The 16,690-nt window shown below is 34.4% G+C and overlaps 1 protein-coding gene across 2 annotated transcripts in view; it reads left to right on the top strand.

Annotated features, from left to right (window-relative positions):
• LOC111046474 (ubiquitin conjugation factor E4 A) overlaps positions 1–16,690 on the top strand; it is a 47,208-nt gene that overhangs the window by 13,998 nt on the left and 16,520 nt on the right. Inside the window, exons 6-9 of one of the 2 annotated variants that reach the window (XM_039436517.1) lie at positions 4,112–4,231; positions 7,132–7,472; positions 8,081–8,281; positions 9,717–10,014. In XM_039436517.1, coding sequence (XP_039292451.1) covers positions 4,112–4,231; positions 7,132–7,472; positions 8,081–8,281; positions 9,717–10,014 — 960 coding nt within the window. The remainder of the gene's footprint in view (positions 1–4,111; positions 4,232–7,131; positions 7,473–8,080; positions 8,282–9,716; positions 10,015–16,690) is intronic. The other variant, XM_039436516.1, reaches the window with a different exon arrangement.

The following is a 16,690-nucleotide window of genomic DNA, read 5'->3' as shown; positions in this document are numbered from 1 at the left end:
ATTCTTGAGAGTTTGACATACAATAAGTTCCGATTTTCACCACTTGAGTCGCTCTTTAATTCTTTGACTGTTCATACACAAGTAACGAAATTCAGATGGCCGTAGCCGTCAGCCTAGAGATTACACAAATGAACACAACACAGAAGCACAATCAAATAACCTTCAAAATTTATAAACATCTGTAATAACTCATTACAATATTTTTTATAATCTTAAACCTATCAGCATATTACATTTTACATACAATACTTTCTTTCTATTTTCCATATTAAAATCAATCTAGCCTATTGGAATTTTTTATTTTTATGTTTCCTTTTCTTCTCTGTTCACTAACTTTAGTATGCTACTAACTTTACATATTTATAACTTGACTACTTACTAACCTGACTAAATTTTAACACACTAACACATAATAAAATCACTTGGAAAAATATGTTTTATCCTATTCAGCTATTCTTATAAAGAAATCTTTCAATTTTGTTCTCAATTCGCTTTTTCCTTGCAAATTTCTCAACTCAGGTGGCAGACAATTCAGCAGGTAAGGAATTCTAAATTTTGATAATCTCTTACCATAGTTATTATTATATCTTTGCGGTCTAAATGCCCTATTTCTTAAACCATAACCTATCTCATTAACTTCCCTGAATTCATTTTTAAAATAATTTCTGGACAGGTCAGTATATTTAGCAAGAGCTTCCATTGACATGATACCCAACAAGTGAATCTCAATTCCATTGAACAAAGTTTGCGTTATTCTCCTAACTACATCATAGACAGGCTGCTTCAAATAACTTGGTGCCAAACTATGCAATGTTATTCCATAAAATATTACACCTTGTATCATGGAAAAATAGACTATTCTTTTAGTACTAATTGGAAAGCACCTGCTAATTCTAGAGCACTTATACAGAGCAGCCTTCATAATTTTCAAAATGCTATCATTATGTGAACCAAATCGCATGTCTGCATCAAAAAACACTCCCAAATGTTTAATACTTTCATTGAACTCTAATTGTTGACATGTACAATCATTTCTCAACCTATCTCTAAGACAATTTACCTTATGGCATATTAACCTATGGTTGTGTATATTGATATTGATTCTATGATTTCTAAATATAATAACTTTAGTTTTTTTTGAATTTATCTTGATAGCATTATTGAAAAAATACTTATTCGCTAAGTTCAAGTCTTCCTGCATGTATCTCATACCTATATTCAGATCAGTGTGTACCATATATAGAATATTATCATCTGCATACTGCAGTAGTTTGCTTCTGAATTTGAGACTTGCTAAATCGTTCACATACAAATTGAATAAAACTGGAGATAAAATGCTGCCCTGAATCAATCCACATATTTGATTATAATCTGTACTAACATATTCACCTATGTTTACATGAATTTTTCTTTCTACAAAGTAATTTTCAAACACCTTCAGCAAATTCCCACCAATGCCTATTTTTTTTATTTTTTGCAGCATTATTTCATAATTCACTAGATCATACGCTTTTGTTAGGTCTGTTGCTACTGTTATGACAAATTTATTATCATCTAAGGCCTCAAAGATATCGTCTGTCATTTTCTCTAACAAATCTATTGTTGATTTTTTTGAAACAAAACCGTATTGTGCCTCATTTATTATATTATGTCTAGTCAAGTATTGATTCAATTGCATACTAATAAAGTGTTCCAGGATTTTCATGACTACTGAAATCGATCCTATTGGCCTATAAGAATCCACACTTTTCTTTACCCCGTTTTTGTAGATAGGTCTGAGATACGTTACTTTTAAGCTTTGAGGTATCTTCCCTGTTTCAATTATTCGATTAAATAGATGCATAAGTACCAGCTTTAGATAGAAAATATTATTTACTATATCTAGTGATCTGATCTTATCAGGACCAGCAGATGATCTGTTGTTAAGTTTACCAATAATACTATAGAGGTGTTGTTCTTTCATTTTTTGAAAATACATACTCATCTTATTACCTATTGTGTAGTTCCCTTCTGTTAAGTTCAAGGTCAAATCAAAATGTTGTCCATTCATCTCTGTTGTAATTTCTTCTATTTTTTCTTTAAAGCTCCTTTTAAAACTCTCTGTTAAGTTCATTATTTGATTATTTTCATTTAAATTAAAATTAGCCTTAATTGATTGTTTTAGAGCTGGTCTTTTCTTCTTGTTAACAAATTGATTTATGATTTCCCAAGTTTTCTTCGTGTTATTAAAGTTATTGTTAAACACTCTAAAATAATAATTCATTTTTTCCTTTCTAATCAAGTCAGTCAACTTGTTTCTAATAATTTTAAATTGATTTCTCAGATCTATATTATATTTGTCTCTCTTAACCATTTTCCAAACCTCATTTTTTTTTTCTATCATTCGCTTTATACTATCATTGAACCATGGATTATGTATATTATTTGCTCTTACCTTGACCTTTATTATACTCCTATCATAAATGCTATGGAACCTCCTAACTAGCTCGTTATAAATCTCTGATGGTTCTCTTAAATCTAATATTGGCCACCAATTTTCAGCTCGAATCAATTCATTAACCTTCCTTGTTAATATAATAGCTTTATGTTCATCTTCTATAGAACATTGATCTTCATCTGTGTGGTTTTTCAGTAATTTAACTCCTGTCCAATAGTGATCTGCAACCTTGCTTTCAATTAAAAAGGAAATATAGGAGCTACTTTCGTCTACCTTTAAATTAACGTGATCCAGACAAGTTGATACCAATGTATTATTATAGATTTCTTCTCTTGTTGGTTTTTGGATACTGTTATATAGGCCATGAGAGTATAACACATTTATATAATTGTTTGCCCCGTACATGTTTGTTAGGTAACATATGTTGATATCTCCCACTATGACGATGTTTTTTTCATTTTTTATTATTCAGATGATAAAAAACTGTCTAGTTCCTCATTGAAAAGATTCACATTTAGATTAGGAGGTCTGTATATTGCTATTAGTATTACAGTCTTACTTCTACCACAGAGTTTCATAGCAACCAGTTCAGCCGATTCAAATTCTATATTATATTGTTCTACTTCATACCATTGTTTATAGAAAATTCCTATTCCACCACCCCCTCTTCCATCCGACCTACATTTCATTAAATTCACAAATCCTGGAATTCCATACAAATTGATTTCTTCATTTTTAATATTAATTTCGCTAAGAACTAAAACATCTATCTCATTAATTATATCATTACTTTCTGCTCTCAAAAAACCCCAATTCTTCCTCAATGATCTAATGTTAATGCTAACAATATTCACTTCATTAATTGATTCTCTTTTTTTTAAAAAATCTCTAGATTGACTTAAATTTTGAAACACTCTGAAATCCTCATCATTATTTAAATCATCGTTATTTAATTGAATAATCTTATCTACCAAATCTACTTACAATATTATATTTTTTCTATTTTACCAATTTCTACTGTTTTTAAATTGAAATAAGAACAATAGACTATTTATCAATGATAATATGCAATTAATATTTATGTAGGCTGTAAAAAAATAATAAAAACAGTATCCTACAATCACAGAACGATAACAATACTAAGAATAATGTATAGAAATTTCTTTGTTTCTAGATATTAGTGAAAATAATCTTATTAGATTACTTGATAATTTGACTAAAAAATAGATAATTTATTTGGCCAATGATCATTAAGTGTTATTTAAATCATTTTATCTAAATCTTCTAGCTTTATAATCCTAATACCTTTGGAAAGTTCATCCTTTCTGACCATGATTCTGTCACCGTTCATCCAACATATTTATAATTTTTCTTTTTACTAATCTCCTTTACCTTCATCATCAGTGTGTTGAAATAGGGCGTCAGGTGATCATTGAAGTATATTGCCTTCTTGGGAAGATCGGGGTTAATTAATCCAGTATCCGGCTTACGTTTCCTTGCTGCTTTGATGATTCTATCCCTGATCGCTCTCGAGTTTAGTTGCAGAATAGCAGGACTATGGTTTTCATTTTTTGATGGCAATCGGTGAGTTGAGATATCTTGCGTTCTTATATCTATTTCCATTTTTCCCAGTAAAGTAGTGATGCTCTGAGCTAGATGGCTCCATTTCGCTTGGTGTCGCACGGCTATGCGTTGAACCTGATGGCCGTTCTGCTACGCTTGGTGAAGCCATATGCGGTCAACGGTGACGGAGAAAAGTTGCTCAGAATCGATCCCACATACACGTCCTATTCGGTCAGTCAATTTATTTATTTATTTATTTATACATTAATAGATAGATACAATCATTCTCAATTATGAATGATTGGGGAAGGAACAACAGGCTTAAAGCCCAAAACTGTTCCTTTCCCAAATTAAAATAGAAATTGTCCAAAAATAGGTTATGTTTACACTACACGTTTTTTGTCCAATTTTGAGTCCAAAATATTTATAAACTAGGAATTTAGAATTTAGGAAAGTTGAAAACCAAATTAAATAATAATACTTCACTAAATCATCAATTTCATGTCTAAACATTTTATAAGAATGGAAGATGTTATTACAGTGAGGTCCACGTTATAATGGCCGTGGAGAAAGATAGGAGAAAAACGTTGACGAACCTCTGTCTTGTCAATGCCTTCTATAGACGGTAGCTGATACAGGTTCATGCCTAAATTTAATGAGAATGGAAGATTTTATTACAGTAAGGTCCACGTTATAATGGCCGTGGAGAAAGATAGGAGAAAAACGTTGCCGAGCCTCTGTCTTGTCCATGCCTTCTATAGACGGTAGCTGATACAGGTTCATGACTAAATTTAATGAGAATGGAAGATTTTATTACAGTAAGGTCCACGTTATAATGGCCGTGGAGAAAGATAGGAGAAAAACGTAAATTGCCTAAATTTATTGAGAATGGAAGATTTTATTACAGTAAGGTCCACGTTATAATGGCCGTGGAGAAAGATAGGAGAAAAACGTTGCCGAGCCTCTGTCTTGTCCATGCCTTCTATAGACGGTAGCTGATACAGGTTCATGACTAAATTTAATGAGAATGGAAGATTTTATTACAGTAAGGTCCACGTTATAATGGCCGTGGAGAAAGATAGGAGAAAAACGTTGCCGAGCCTCTGCCTTGTCCGCCTTCTATAGACGGTAGCTGATACAGGTTTATTAATGTAATATTTACTGTTCTTTCTCGTTTAAAATAATCAATTTTATTTTATTAAGCTAGAAATTATATTTTTCAATAATTTCATAATGAATTTACATAAGTAAGATGAAATATTTTGTGAATTAATTATTAATTCTACATTGTTAAAAGCTGATCTGGCAACAGAGCAAAGGGAGAAAGAGATAGCGCTATCCGCTTGTTGAATGATCTAGACAAGGATAGCAATAACATTGCTAATCAAACACTGCTATTATAACGTGGACTTCACTAGAGATATTACAGTTTAACCAACTGCTGGAATTTTATAACTGTATCATTCTTAAAATTTCCTTCTGCTATTTTGTTATTTGGTTAATATTTGCAGTAGCAGAGGTCCTTAGTTCTATAGTGAGGTCCACGTTATAATGGCAGTGTTTGATTAGCAATGTATTGCTATCCTTGTCTTTCATCCAACAAAGCGGATAGCGCTATCTCTTTCTCGCTTTGCATCTGTCAACAGATCGTCTTTTAAAAATGTTGAATCAATAATTAATTAACAGAATATTTCATCCTAATCATTAGAATATTCATTATGAAATTATTGAAAATATAATTTCTATCTTAATAAAATATAATTGATTATTTTAAACGAGAATGAACAGTTAATATAGCATCAATAAACCTGTATAAGCTACCGTCAATGGAAGACATTGACAGGACAGATTTTTTACTTTCCTTCTTTGTATTTTTTCAAATTTAGATGTTAATAGGAATCCACCAATTTTATTTATCTTAGAAATAATTTTGTATTAGTAATAACACTCGGCCCCTGCGCTCAGGTTTTTAACCTTTTCAGGGACTTTCCGTATTTAATAATAATAATAATAATACTACTACTACTATTTACAGATGATCGGCGACGTTTTTCTCCTATCTTTCTCCACTGCCATTATGAAGTGGACCTTACTAAAGGGTCAATACATCGGCCAAGGTAAAAAGTATCAGCATAGAGAAACAATAGCATAAGTAGATATCCCATGGTATAGGGCGTTTATGTCGCAACTTTTACTGTTATCTCAAGTCGATTACTATCGATTATTGTAGATTTTTACTGTTTTGTTGGGGTGAGAGAGTATGAACGGCACAATATGAGAGACTACCAGTGTAATAAAGCTTCACGGGAAAGAACTACGTCGGCTATCGGCTTGAGATAACAGTAAAAGTTGCGACATAAACGCCCTATACCATGGGATATCTACTTATGATATTGTTTCTCTATGATATCAGAGAAGGTATGGTCAGATTAACGTGATAAAGACTGCGGAAATAATTAAGTTGAGTTATTGGAAATAATTAGAAGGCATTAACAGGACAGAGGTTCGGCAACGCTTTTCTCCTATCTTCCTTCACTGTCATTAAGAATTAAGAATTTTTATTTGCTACAAAAACTTTACAAAAAGCAATAAGCATCGTCAATCAAATACAGTACAATAAAAATACAAAAACATGAAGTAAGGCTATAATAATAACGTGGACCTCACTATATACTTTAAGGTGCATTTTGGTTTATGCGTAAATTGCTGTAGTAGTCGACGACGACGACAAGCATTGTTGACATTCATATTGTCCAAATTTCAAGTGTGCTAAAACAGCTGATCAAATAACTTTTCATTATTTGTGCTCATTATTCAAGAATCAAACATTTCTAATAATATCAACATATATTGCCATTTAAATTTATAATAAAGTATAAGCTCAACCTGCCCCATTAAAACATAATTGAACATAATCTTTTAGGTTATGTAGACAAATTGAAATCTATTCAATCTGAGATTCTCTCCCTGTCGAGGTCGACGACGGCATTTACGCACAAACGAAAACCCATCTTTAGGCTACATCTGTATTATTGTGTTTCAAGTGTGTAGGCCTACATTTGAAGTGTATTTGAATTAGTTTTGAGAAAAAATTCACAATTTTTTAATCTAATTTCGTGTTTTTTTTGTAGAGAACCTCCACAGACACCGATCACGAACGAGGTGTGCACATGCATTCAATGGAACGCGAGACATGCCTGCTGGGCGTGCCCTCCACCTCCGAGGGGGCCAACGAGGGAGCCGAAGGGGCGAACAGTCGACCCCTAGCTTCGGCCCCGTTCTCGTTCATGACCGAATGCTTCCACATGTGTCACCGCTCGCTGGATTTGGGCTTCCGAGTGGTGCTCGAGCACATGGAGGATGTCTACAAGCAGCTGGTCAAACTCAAGAATGCCTTGGGCGCGGCTACCACTCAGGGTCAAACCGACAGGGTCGCACTGCTCAAGGAACAGTTCGAGTTTTTGATGAAGAGGTCAGTGAAAAATTGAGAAATTTAAGTTTCAAACAAATAAGGGCCGGTTTCCGTGCTCGGGTTTTAGCTAAGTTCTAGACTTTAAACAGCTGGAGTCAGAAAATTGGCTTTCCGAAACGGGGCGTAGTAGTCGTCATTGTCAAAGTCACGTTTAAATAAATTTCAAAAAACAAGAAAATTAAACACAAAATAAAATAAATAGAAAATAGTGTAAAGTTTCAGCTATTTAGAAATGTTCAATTTCGTCAAGAAAAACGTTTCGAAATGAGAAAATAAAAACTGCAACTTCTGTTATAAAATTGTTTACGGAGGTAGTGGTTATCAGCGTAGTCGAAGTATGCCTCTTCATAGTCCTTTGCGACTAATTTTCGAATGTTTAATAAGAAAACAAAGATATTGTCAAATTTCACTAAAAATTTATTAAAAACTTTAAAACAGAACCATGGTTTCACGTAGTTAACCAACGCATCATCAGCTGTACTGAGGTGAAACTTTAGTGACTTTAGGTATTTTAGTGAAATTTGACAATATCTTTGTTTTCTTATTATGGAGAGATTTCACAACATCACCATCAATTCTACTAATTTTATTTCGAATGTTTGTTGCAGATATTTGAGCCTGCGTTGCGCGCTATTCGAGCCAACTTCACTGGAGCTGCTGAGTGGATTTGTTGGTGCAACTTGCTCCTGGTTGGTGCAAGTGGTGCTGGATGACACACCATCCGCCGATGCACCCAGGGACACCTATGCGCCACTCAAATGGAGGAAACTCACCTTTCCGCTGCCACAGCACATTCCAAACACACTCAGGTCAGAGATTGTGCTAGAATGGCTTTTTTAAGCTGCGTTAACACCATAGTTATCAACAAAACTATTATTAGAATAAACGGAGCTTGACAAACACATGTGTATGATAAGTTATGTTCAATCTAATAGAATCTATAAGGAAGGAAAAATAAACATTCTGTTGATAACTTTGGTGTGAACGCAGCTCCAATGAAAAATTTACAAATAGTCTAGTAATTGGCATTATTGTAATAGTACCTAATAATACAAGAATATAAAAGTAAAACTTGAAAATAGTGATCTTCCACATAAAAGGGCAAAGCTAGGAAAACTGCAAATTCAAGTCAAGGATCATTATAAATGTAAATGAATATCATGGAATTGCACCCTTCTATGTACAATTCTATGATTGATGTATGAAAATTATCAATAATTTTTTGAAAATTAGAGTCAAGACTTTTGTTTTCTGTAAACTTATGCAACTCAATTTCTATATCATAGTTAACAAATAATTCAATCGGTCTGAAGAGAAAGGGAACATGTCAGAAATCAGAATTTTTCAGGGGAGAGAAAAAACTGAATACAGTTAAAAGTATTGATAATTTCAAGATTGTTTTTTGTCATTAGGGTGCAAACTCTTTTAAGTCAACAATTTTAATCCATTATAAGCACTTATATAAGATTCACCCTTTAAAATTAAGTTTTTTGTCAACTTCCTATTACTCATGATGATATTATAAATTATCACTCTTCAACTTTTACAATAAACACCTCAACCAAAAGCAATCTAACCTCAAAGTAACGCGTGAAACTAAGGTAACCGAACAATAGCATAAAAATCACAACTGACAAACAGCTAATTTTCGAATGTTTAGCGTTAAAAGGGAACAGGTGTGTCATGACTAGTTCCCTTTCACTCCAGTACAGCAAAAATACGATATCTGTTTCTCGTATAAAGAGAATGCTGACATGTTCCCTTTCGACACCAATCGATGTATCCCACAGTAAACAACTCATTTCAACCATAAAAAAATGAAAAATTTTGACATGTTCCCTTTCTCCTCAGGCCGATTCAATTATAACTTAAAACTGATATAGTTTACCTCATTTTGAAGTAACGGTAATGAAAGGTAAATGGGTTTGAGGAGAGAAAACATAACAATTTAATATTACCTATCTGTCATGATGCAATTAATTTTTTGTTGATACTGAGGGTGATGCCTACATAAGCTCTTAGACCTGTGCGTGTGTAATGTGTGAGAGGGATGATGATTAGAGATGACGACTACTTTTTAGGTAGTCGGGACCGACGGCTTATCGTCTCCTCCGAAAGACGAGGTGGCCGTATCTATGTGTCAAAAACTTTTGCCCCGGTCGAGATTCGAACTCGGGTTCTCTTGATTATTAGACCAGCGCGTTATCACTTAATCCAACGAAATTGATTTGTTTCGTTCACCAGATGTGTGCCAGAAATGTTGCTGGAGCACACCGCCTGCTACCTGGTGCTTGTCAAGCGTTACGCACCGCTCAACGTGACCCGTCAGCCACAGCCCAGTGACGTCAGCATGCGTCACGTGATGTCGGCGCTGCTTGTGCTGATGTCGTCGAATGCGCGCGCCAGGAATCCACACCTTCGCGCCAGGCTCGCCGAGTGCCTCGAGTGTATGCTGCCTCCAGACCACTCGGCGCCCGAACAAAACCAGGTGGCCACTTTCTATCGCCAGCAGTTGTTCACCAATCATCCGCATGTTGATCAGGTAACAACATTTACTTTCAAGATATATACTAGTAGTTCTGTGGACAGTAGACCTCACGCAGTATTCTCATCCACAAGTACCTGATTGAAACTATAGACCTTATGGAAATACAGCAATAGACTGGCTTCTCCACACATCTGTGTAATCACTTGTCAGCTGATTTATGATGAATAATTCTATAGTCTGATTTTTAATCTAATATTGGCGTATGAAGGAGGCTCCTTTCTCCTTTTATATTATCCTTGAAATGCAAAATTTCCAAAAACCTTGTATATACGTCGACGCGCAATTAAAAAAGGAACATACCTGTCAAATTTCATGAAAATCTATTACCGCGTTTCGCCGTAAATGCGCAACATATAACCATATAAGCATATAAACAATCATATAATAAGCATATCATAATCATATAATTTATAAGCAAATAAACATTCAAACATTTAAACATTAAGAGAAATTCCAAACCGTCGACTTGAATCTTAGACCTTACGTCGCTCGGTCAATTAATAGAATAAACATTATGAATTACAATATGGCACTACCATTTTAACATTTAGGGCCGGTTTCCGAGCCCGGGATTTAGGTAAGTCCTAAACTTTAAACAGTTGGAGTCAGAAAATTGGTTTTCCAAAACGGGGCGTAGTCGCAGTCATTGTCATAGTCACGTTTGAATTAAATTTCGAAAAACTAGAAAGTTGATCACCAAAGAGAAAATAGTGTAAAGTTTCAGCTATTTTGAATTATTTAGGATGTCCAATTTCGTCAAGGAAACCCGTTTCCAATTATAAAAATGAGAAAATAAAAACTACGACTACTGTTATAAAAGCTGCGACTACGCCCCGTTTTGGAAAGCCAATTTTCTGACTCCAGCTGTTTAAAGTCTAGGACTTAGCTGAATTCCGAGCTCGGAAACCGGCCCTAAAACATTTAAACATTAAGAGAAATGCCAAACCGTCGACTTGAATCTTAGACCTCACTTCGCTCGGTCAAATATTTCTACATTGTGAAAAAACGATCTGTTAAGTGTGTATATCTGGTGATGTGTGATGTATCAAATATATAATAATAATAATAATAATAATATAATAATAAATTTTTATTTCCATCAATATACAAACAAGCAATCAAGCAATAATAAACATAAAATACTTCTCCTACTATAGTTTGACATTAATAATATGTGGAAATATTCAACCATGCAAGTGATAAAATCACGTCCGCATGATGGAGTACAGTTGAGAGCAATGCAGTTAGACAAGGAACAAGCAGAGACAGAGAAAGCTGGCAGATACAAATTCAACAAGGAAAATATATGAAAGATTAATCTAGTATTAATAATTATAATAATATATTATTCATCACGCAGGACGAAGAGAAACAAAAAATATATATTTCAAAAATGATATGGAATGGAAAATTATTACTTAATAAAAATTATTAAATAAATACTCATCAACCAATATATTAATAAATATATAATATTAATATATCAACAAATATTTCATCAATTAAATACTATTAACAAAAACTATTATAAAATATTATTTTATGGAATAAAAAACATTACCAGAGTTTAGGAATATAACGGAGAAGAATAATGAGCCAGTCAATAGGAAACAATGAATTCAACTCAAACACTTTTTTAAGAATTATTAAACAAACACTAAAACATTATTTAAAACCATTTTGAAGTGTGTAGAGAATATATTAATGAAAAATGAAGAAAATAACATTAATCAATTTTGGCAAAATTGGAGCAATAGATCATTCATCACTGGAAATTAAATCATAGGGTTGTACATGGTTTCAAGATCCTCTCGGGTAATACTTAGTAGCCATTTCTTGATAATAGATTTAAGCGACTGTATTCTATCACGAGACCTGAAAACTATTTTGATATCATTGGGTAATTGATTGAAAAATTTAAGTGTAAGAAAAATAAATGACTTCCTAAAAAGAGTGCAGTTTGGCCTGACTCCTCGTAGGTTGTGATTTACCACTCCTCTTGTTAAATGGGGACCCTCAACCAAATCACAATAGTCCACTGTTACACCGTCATTTCCACTTATCAAGTAAAACATGTGGAGAGATTGATCTCATGTTTATTCAAAGTTCGCGAAGCATACGCTACTGGTAGATCTTTTCCTTCAAGAAACTTGGGATAATACCCCTCCTATAGCATAATTGCTCGCGTCAGTCGTGACAATGAACTGTTTAGAGAAATCAGGGAGTTGTAATATTGGACTGTTCTGTAACATTGTCTTCAATTTCTCAAATGCATTTACATATTCTGTATTATTAATATCGATCTTTACATCCTTTTTCAATGCCTGAGTCAGAGGTTTTGCGATTTTTGCATAGTTCTGTATCATTTTCCTATAGTAGCCTGTTAACCCTAAGAATTGTTTGATTTGTTTTTCGGTTTTAGGTATTTTAAAATCCTTTATGGCCTGCAATTTGGCTGGGTTGGGTTGAATACCGCGTTCTGAAACAATGTGGCCAAGGTATAACAATTCTCTTTTGAAAAATTCTGTTTTGTCAAGCTGTATTTTGAGATTGTGATTTTGTAGTTTCTTGAAAACAGATTTCAAATGTTTCAAATGTTCTTCCAAATTGTCAGAGAATACTATTATATCATCCATATATACTAATACATTCGGCATTTTAGCAAACAATATATTCATATTTCTTTGAAAGAATGGGGGTGCATTTTTCAGCCCGAAAGGGAGCCTAAGAAACTCGTAGTGACCATCTTCCGTTGAAAAAGCAGTTTTAAGAACAGATTCTGGGTCCATTTCGATTTGATGGAAACCTGAGTACAAATCTATTGTGGAGAAATAAGTGGCTCTCCCAATTTTACCGAAAAGATCTTCAATGTTTGGTAAAGGATATTTATCAGCTATCGTCTTGTCATTAAGTTTCCTGTAGTCTATCACCATTCTTATTTTCTTTTTTCCTGAAGCATCTAGTTTTTTTGGAACAACCCATATTGGGGAATTGTATGGAGAGTTGGAGGGTTGAATGATTTTATTTTGCAGCAGTTTATCAATTTCGATTTGTACGTCTTTCTTGAATATTTGTGGGTACCTATAGTTTCGTGTGTACACAGGATTGTCATCTACAGTATTGATCTTATGTTTTAATAAGTTTGTTGAACCAAGAGGAATATTATCAAGCTTTATTATCGCAGGGAATTTGATAATTAAATCGTATATCTCTCTTTTTTCTTCGTCATTCATGTGGTCAGTTCGTAAAGTTTCATGGATCAATTTCTTTATCAATGCAAAATTTTCAGGACGTGTGGTCATTGAGTCATTATGCGAGTCAAGAATCGTTTCTACTTCCTCAATTTCCATGGGTTCAGGACTGATGGTCATGAGTTCATGAGAGAAAGCTATACAAGTACATTCACCATTAACAATATCAACTATACCTTCTTCAATACAATAGTTGAATTATTTATAGGTTTAAGTAATCCCTGTCCTACAGTGGGAATAGACCTAACTGGGATAGTTATTACATTAAATCCAGGTTTCAATTCAATTTGTTTTTTACTAGAATTAATTACAGATAATAACGGTTTTGATACGTTGCCATAATCTAACGTATTAGTCTCATAATTTACATGGGCCTTGAGTTGTTGCATTGTTTCATTACCTAAAAGAATATCGTACCTGTCGGAAAAATCATATATATACATCTTAATTCTAGAAAGATTCGGAAATAATGTGGATGGACCAAAAAATATATACTCATGTCCACCACTTGTACCAGCCGGGGTTTTTACAACAAATTTTTCCTTATATCTAGTTACAGTTGGCGGTACAATTGCAGGATGTACATAATTCATCATCGATCCAGTGTCAACAAGCCATTTTCTGTTTACATCATCGACAAAATAGGGTAGCGATTTATCAATAATATTCAATTCAAGCTCTATGAATCAAGCTCATGTTTCCGCCGGATTGGGGCCACACCCTAAAAAATGATCTGCCATATCATTCACAGCTGATGTTAGATTGTTGAGTTGCGATTGCAACAATTGAATACGAGTCGATGCATTTACTTGATTGATATCATCATTTGATTCATCGAGATAGTGAAGATCCTGGAAAGGATTGTTTCTTGCCGAATTGTTAGCATTTCTATTAGTAGAAGCAGTACGCATGGAGACAGTATTCTGCGAGTCCCAGTTGTGAGACTGTTGAATGTTTCGTGCTCCGTTTGAAAAGTTACGAGAATTGTTATTGAAAGATTTCGGTTGGAAATTTTGAAATTGCGACTGCTGAAAAGTAGAGGTAGAGGGAACTACACTTTGTTGGAAATTAGAATGTTGAGGCTGTTGAAAATGGATTTGATGAGGTTGTTGGAACCGATTCTGAGTAGTGAAGGGTTGCTGGAACCGATTCTGATTGAAGTGTTGCTGGCGGAAATTCCGAGGAGAGAATTGTCGGAATTGATTGAACACTGGTTGTGGTTGAAAGAAATTCCGCGGTTGGAACTGAGAATTGATTTGCTTATTACTCACTGCACTTTTGTCACTTACGGGCTCTGCACATTTTAATTGTTTCAAAACAATGCTACAATCACTGCGCAGGGTATCGCGGGCGTCGTCCAAGTTCTTGAGTTTGTATACCTGAAGATGAGCTCCGAGTGTTGGATGAACACCGTGAATGAGCGTGCGGACAAGAGTTGTATCGAGTTGTTCGAGAAGATTTTTCAGGAGATCCCCGGTTACACCATCAAGCTTATAGCGGGTCACCACTCTGGTGCGTTTTTCACTGAGTCTTTGTAGGAAGTCGAGGGGGTGTTCGTATTGGAATGATTTCATTACAGCAATTTCGGCTATAAGGTCAGGGACCGTGCGTTTATCAGAGAAGATTTTCGTTAAAAGTTCAATAAGTTCAGCTAAGTTGGAACACTCGCAATTTTGTACAACATTATCTGCAGCACCTTCCAAACTGTGGAGGGCGGCAGTAAATAACAGCCAATGATTTTCTTCGCGTTGTGATTGTTCAATTTTATCGTTACAATACAGATTGAAAATGTCTTGGAGAGATTTGATAAATTTTGGAATTTTATTGGAAGTTCCATCGAATTTTGGAATATAGTCCAGCAAATATCTCGGGATAGATTTGGTTGACATGATCACAGGGTCTAATTTTGACGGTCGAATGAGTGTAGAAGATGAAGTGAAGAAAATGTTCGCATCTGTACTTACAGTTGATGGTAGTTTTACTTCCGTCTCAAATTTGTGGAAGGAGTCTTCGTTGTCTGCCAGGTTGAACTTCGAAGGTCGCAGGTGTGGTACGCAGAGAACTTGTCTTGAAGGGTTCACCTCACTCACTGTTTTTCCGGATTTTTCACGAAGTCGAAATTAAAGATCGCGAATCGAAAAAAACTTGTTAAATGAACAACCTCGAAAAAACGTAAGGAAGGTAGTTCGGGCGCCAGTTATAGTTCTGGGGTAACCAAACACCTTTTTAAAAAGAAAACTTTATTTTCAAACACATAATTATAAAATATACATCGAAAAAGAGAGAAGTGCTCTCGGTGAAGTTTGGCAGTAGACTGACTAAAAGTACTATGATCGAGCATTACAATGGAATACAGCGTCAGCAATAATATTAGGTGTTACCAGATGTAACTATGGACAATACCTTGTGAACATACATATGTCTCAGCGGCAAAATCCCAGATTGGAGAAATAGTGGAAAAGAGTGGTCTCTATAACCCACGCCAGCAACTACTCTAATAAATGATTTTTGTAGCTTAATTATAGGATCCAAAGTAGTGTAATAGGCACCCTCCCCCAACAACTCAAACCATAACTAAGTCTTGAATGGGCAAACGCATAATAGATATCTCTAAGTATATTCTGATTGCAAAGCCCCTTCAATCTGAACATTGTTCTGAGGTAAAAGTGGAGAGACTTTTTAAGGACTGATATATGTTGTTTCCAAGATAGGTTGTTATCCAGGAACACACCCAAATATTTTACTGTGGATTCCATTTAACTATGGGACAATCACATTGGTCTCGTCTGCAGTCAAATGAGTGAAGAAGTATAGGGTCTGGAAGGCTTTGACTCCCAGCAAGACTAAAAATAATATAATTCGTTTTCTGTACATTCATAGATAATTTATTACAAGAAAACCAGAGTGATAGTTTATCCAAATCCTGCTGGATATTTAACTGAAGTTGGATTTTATTGTCTGTATTACATGACAATGCAGTGTCATCAGCAAAAGTAGTTATTTCCCCATTGAAGTCACCCTTAAATAAGTCGTTGATATATATTAAAAATAATATAGGTCCCAGGACAGATCCCTGCGGTACTCCATGACATATTACCAAAGGGCAACTAATCTCATTATCGATTTTAACTGATTGTCTTCTTTCCTGAAGGAAAGTTTTAAGCAACTCCAACGGTGTGCCTCTGATACCTGCTCGCCATAATTTATGTAGCAAAAGATCATGATCAACTGTATCAAATGCTTTACTTATGTCGATAAACAAACCAGCTGCATTTTTACCTTGTTTTTTATTTAATCCCTTATATACATTCTGCAGGAAATGCTGAAGTGCCAGTTCAGTACTAAGATTCTCTCTGAAGCCAAACTGTTGCTGAGAGAAAAAGTTGTTACTATCTAAGAAATTCAGAATTCTCTTTTTT

Source organism: Nilaparvata lugens, chromosome 10, assembly GCF_014356525.2.
Source record: "Nilaparvata lugens isolate BPH chromosome 10, ASM1435652v1, whole genome shotgun sequence".
Lineage (NCBI taxonomy): Eukaryota > Metazoa > Arthropoda > Insecta > Hemiptera > Delphacidae > Nilaparvata > Nilaparvata lugens.
The sequence above is the reverse complement of the archived record's forward strand: the minus strand, read 5'-3'. Positions and strand labels throughout refer to the sequence as shown.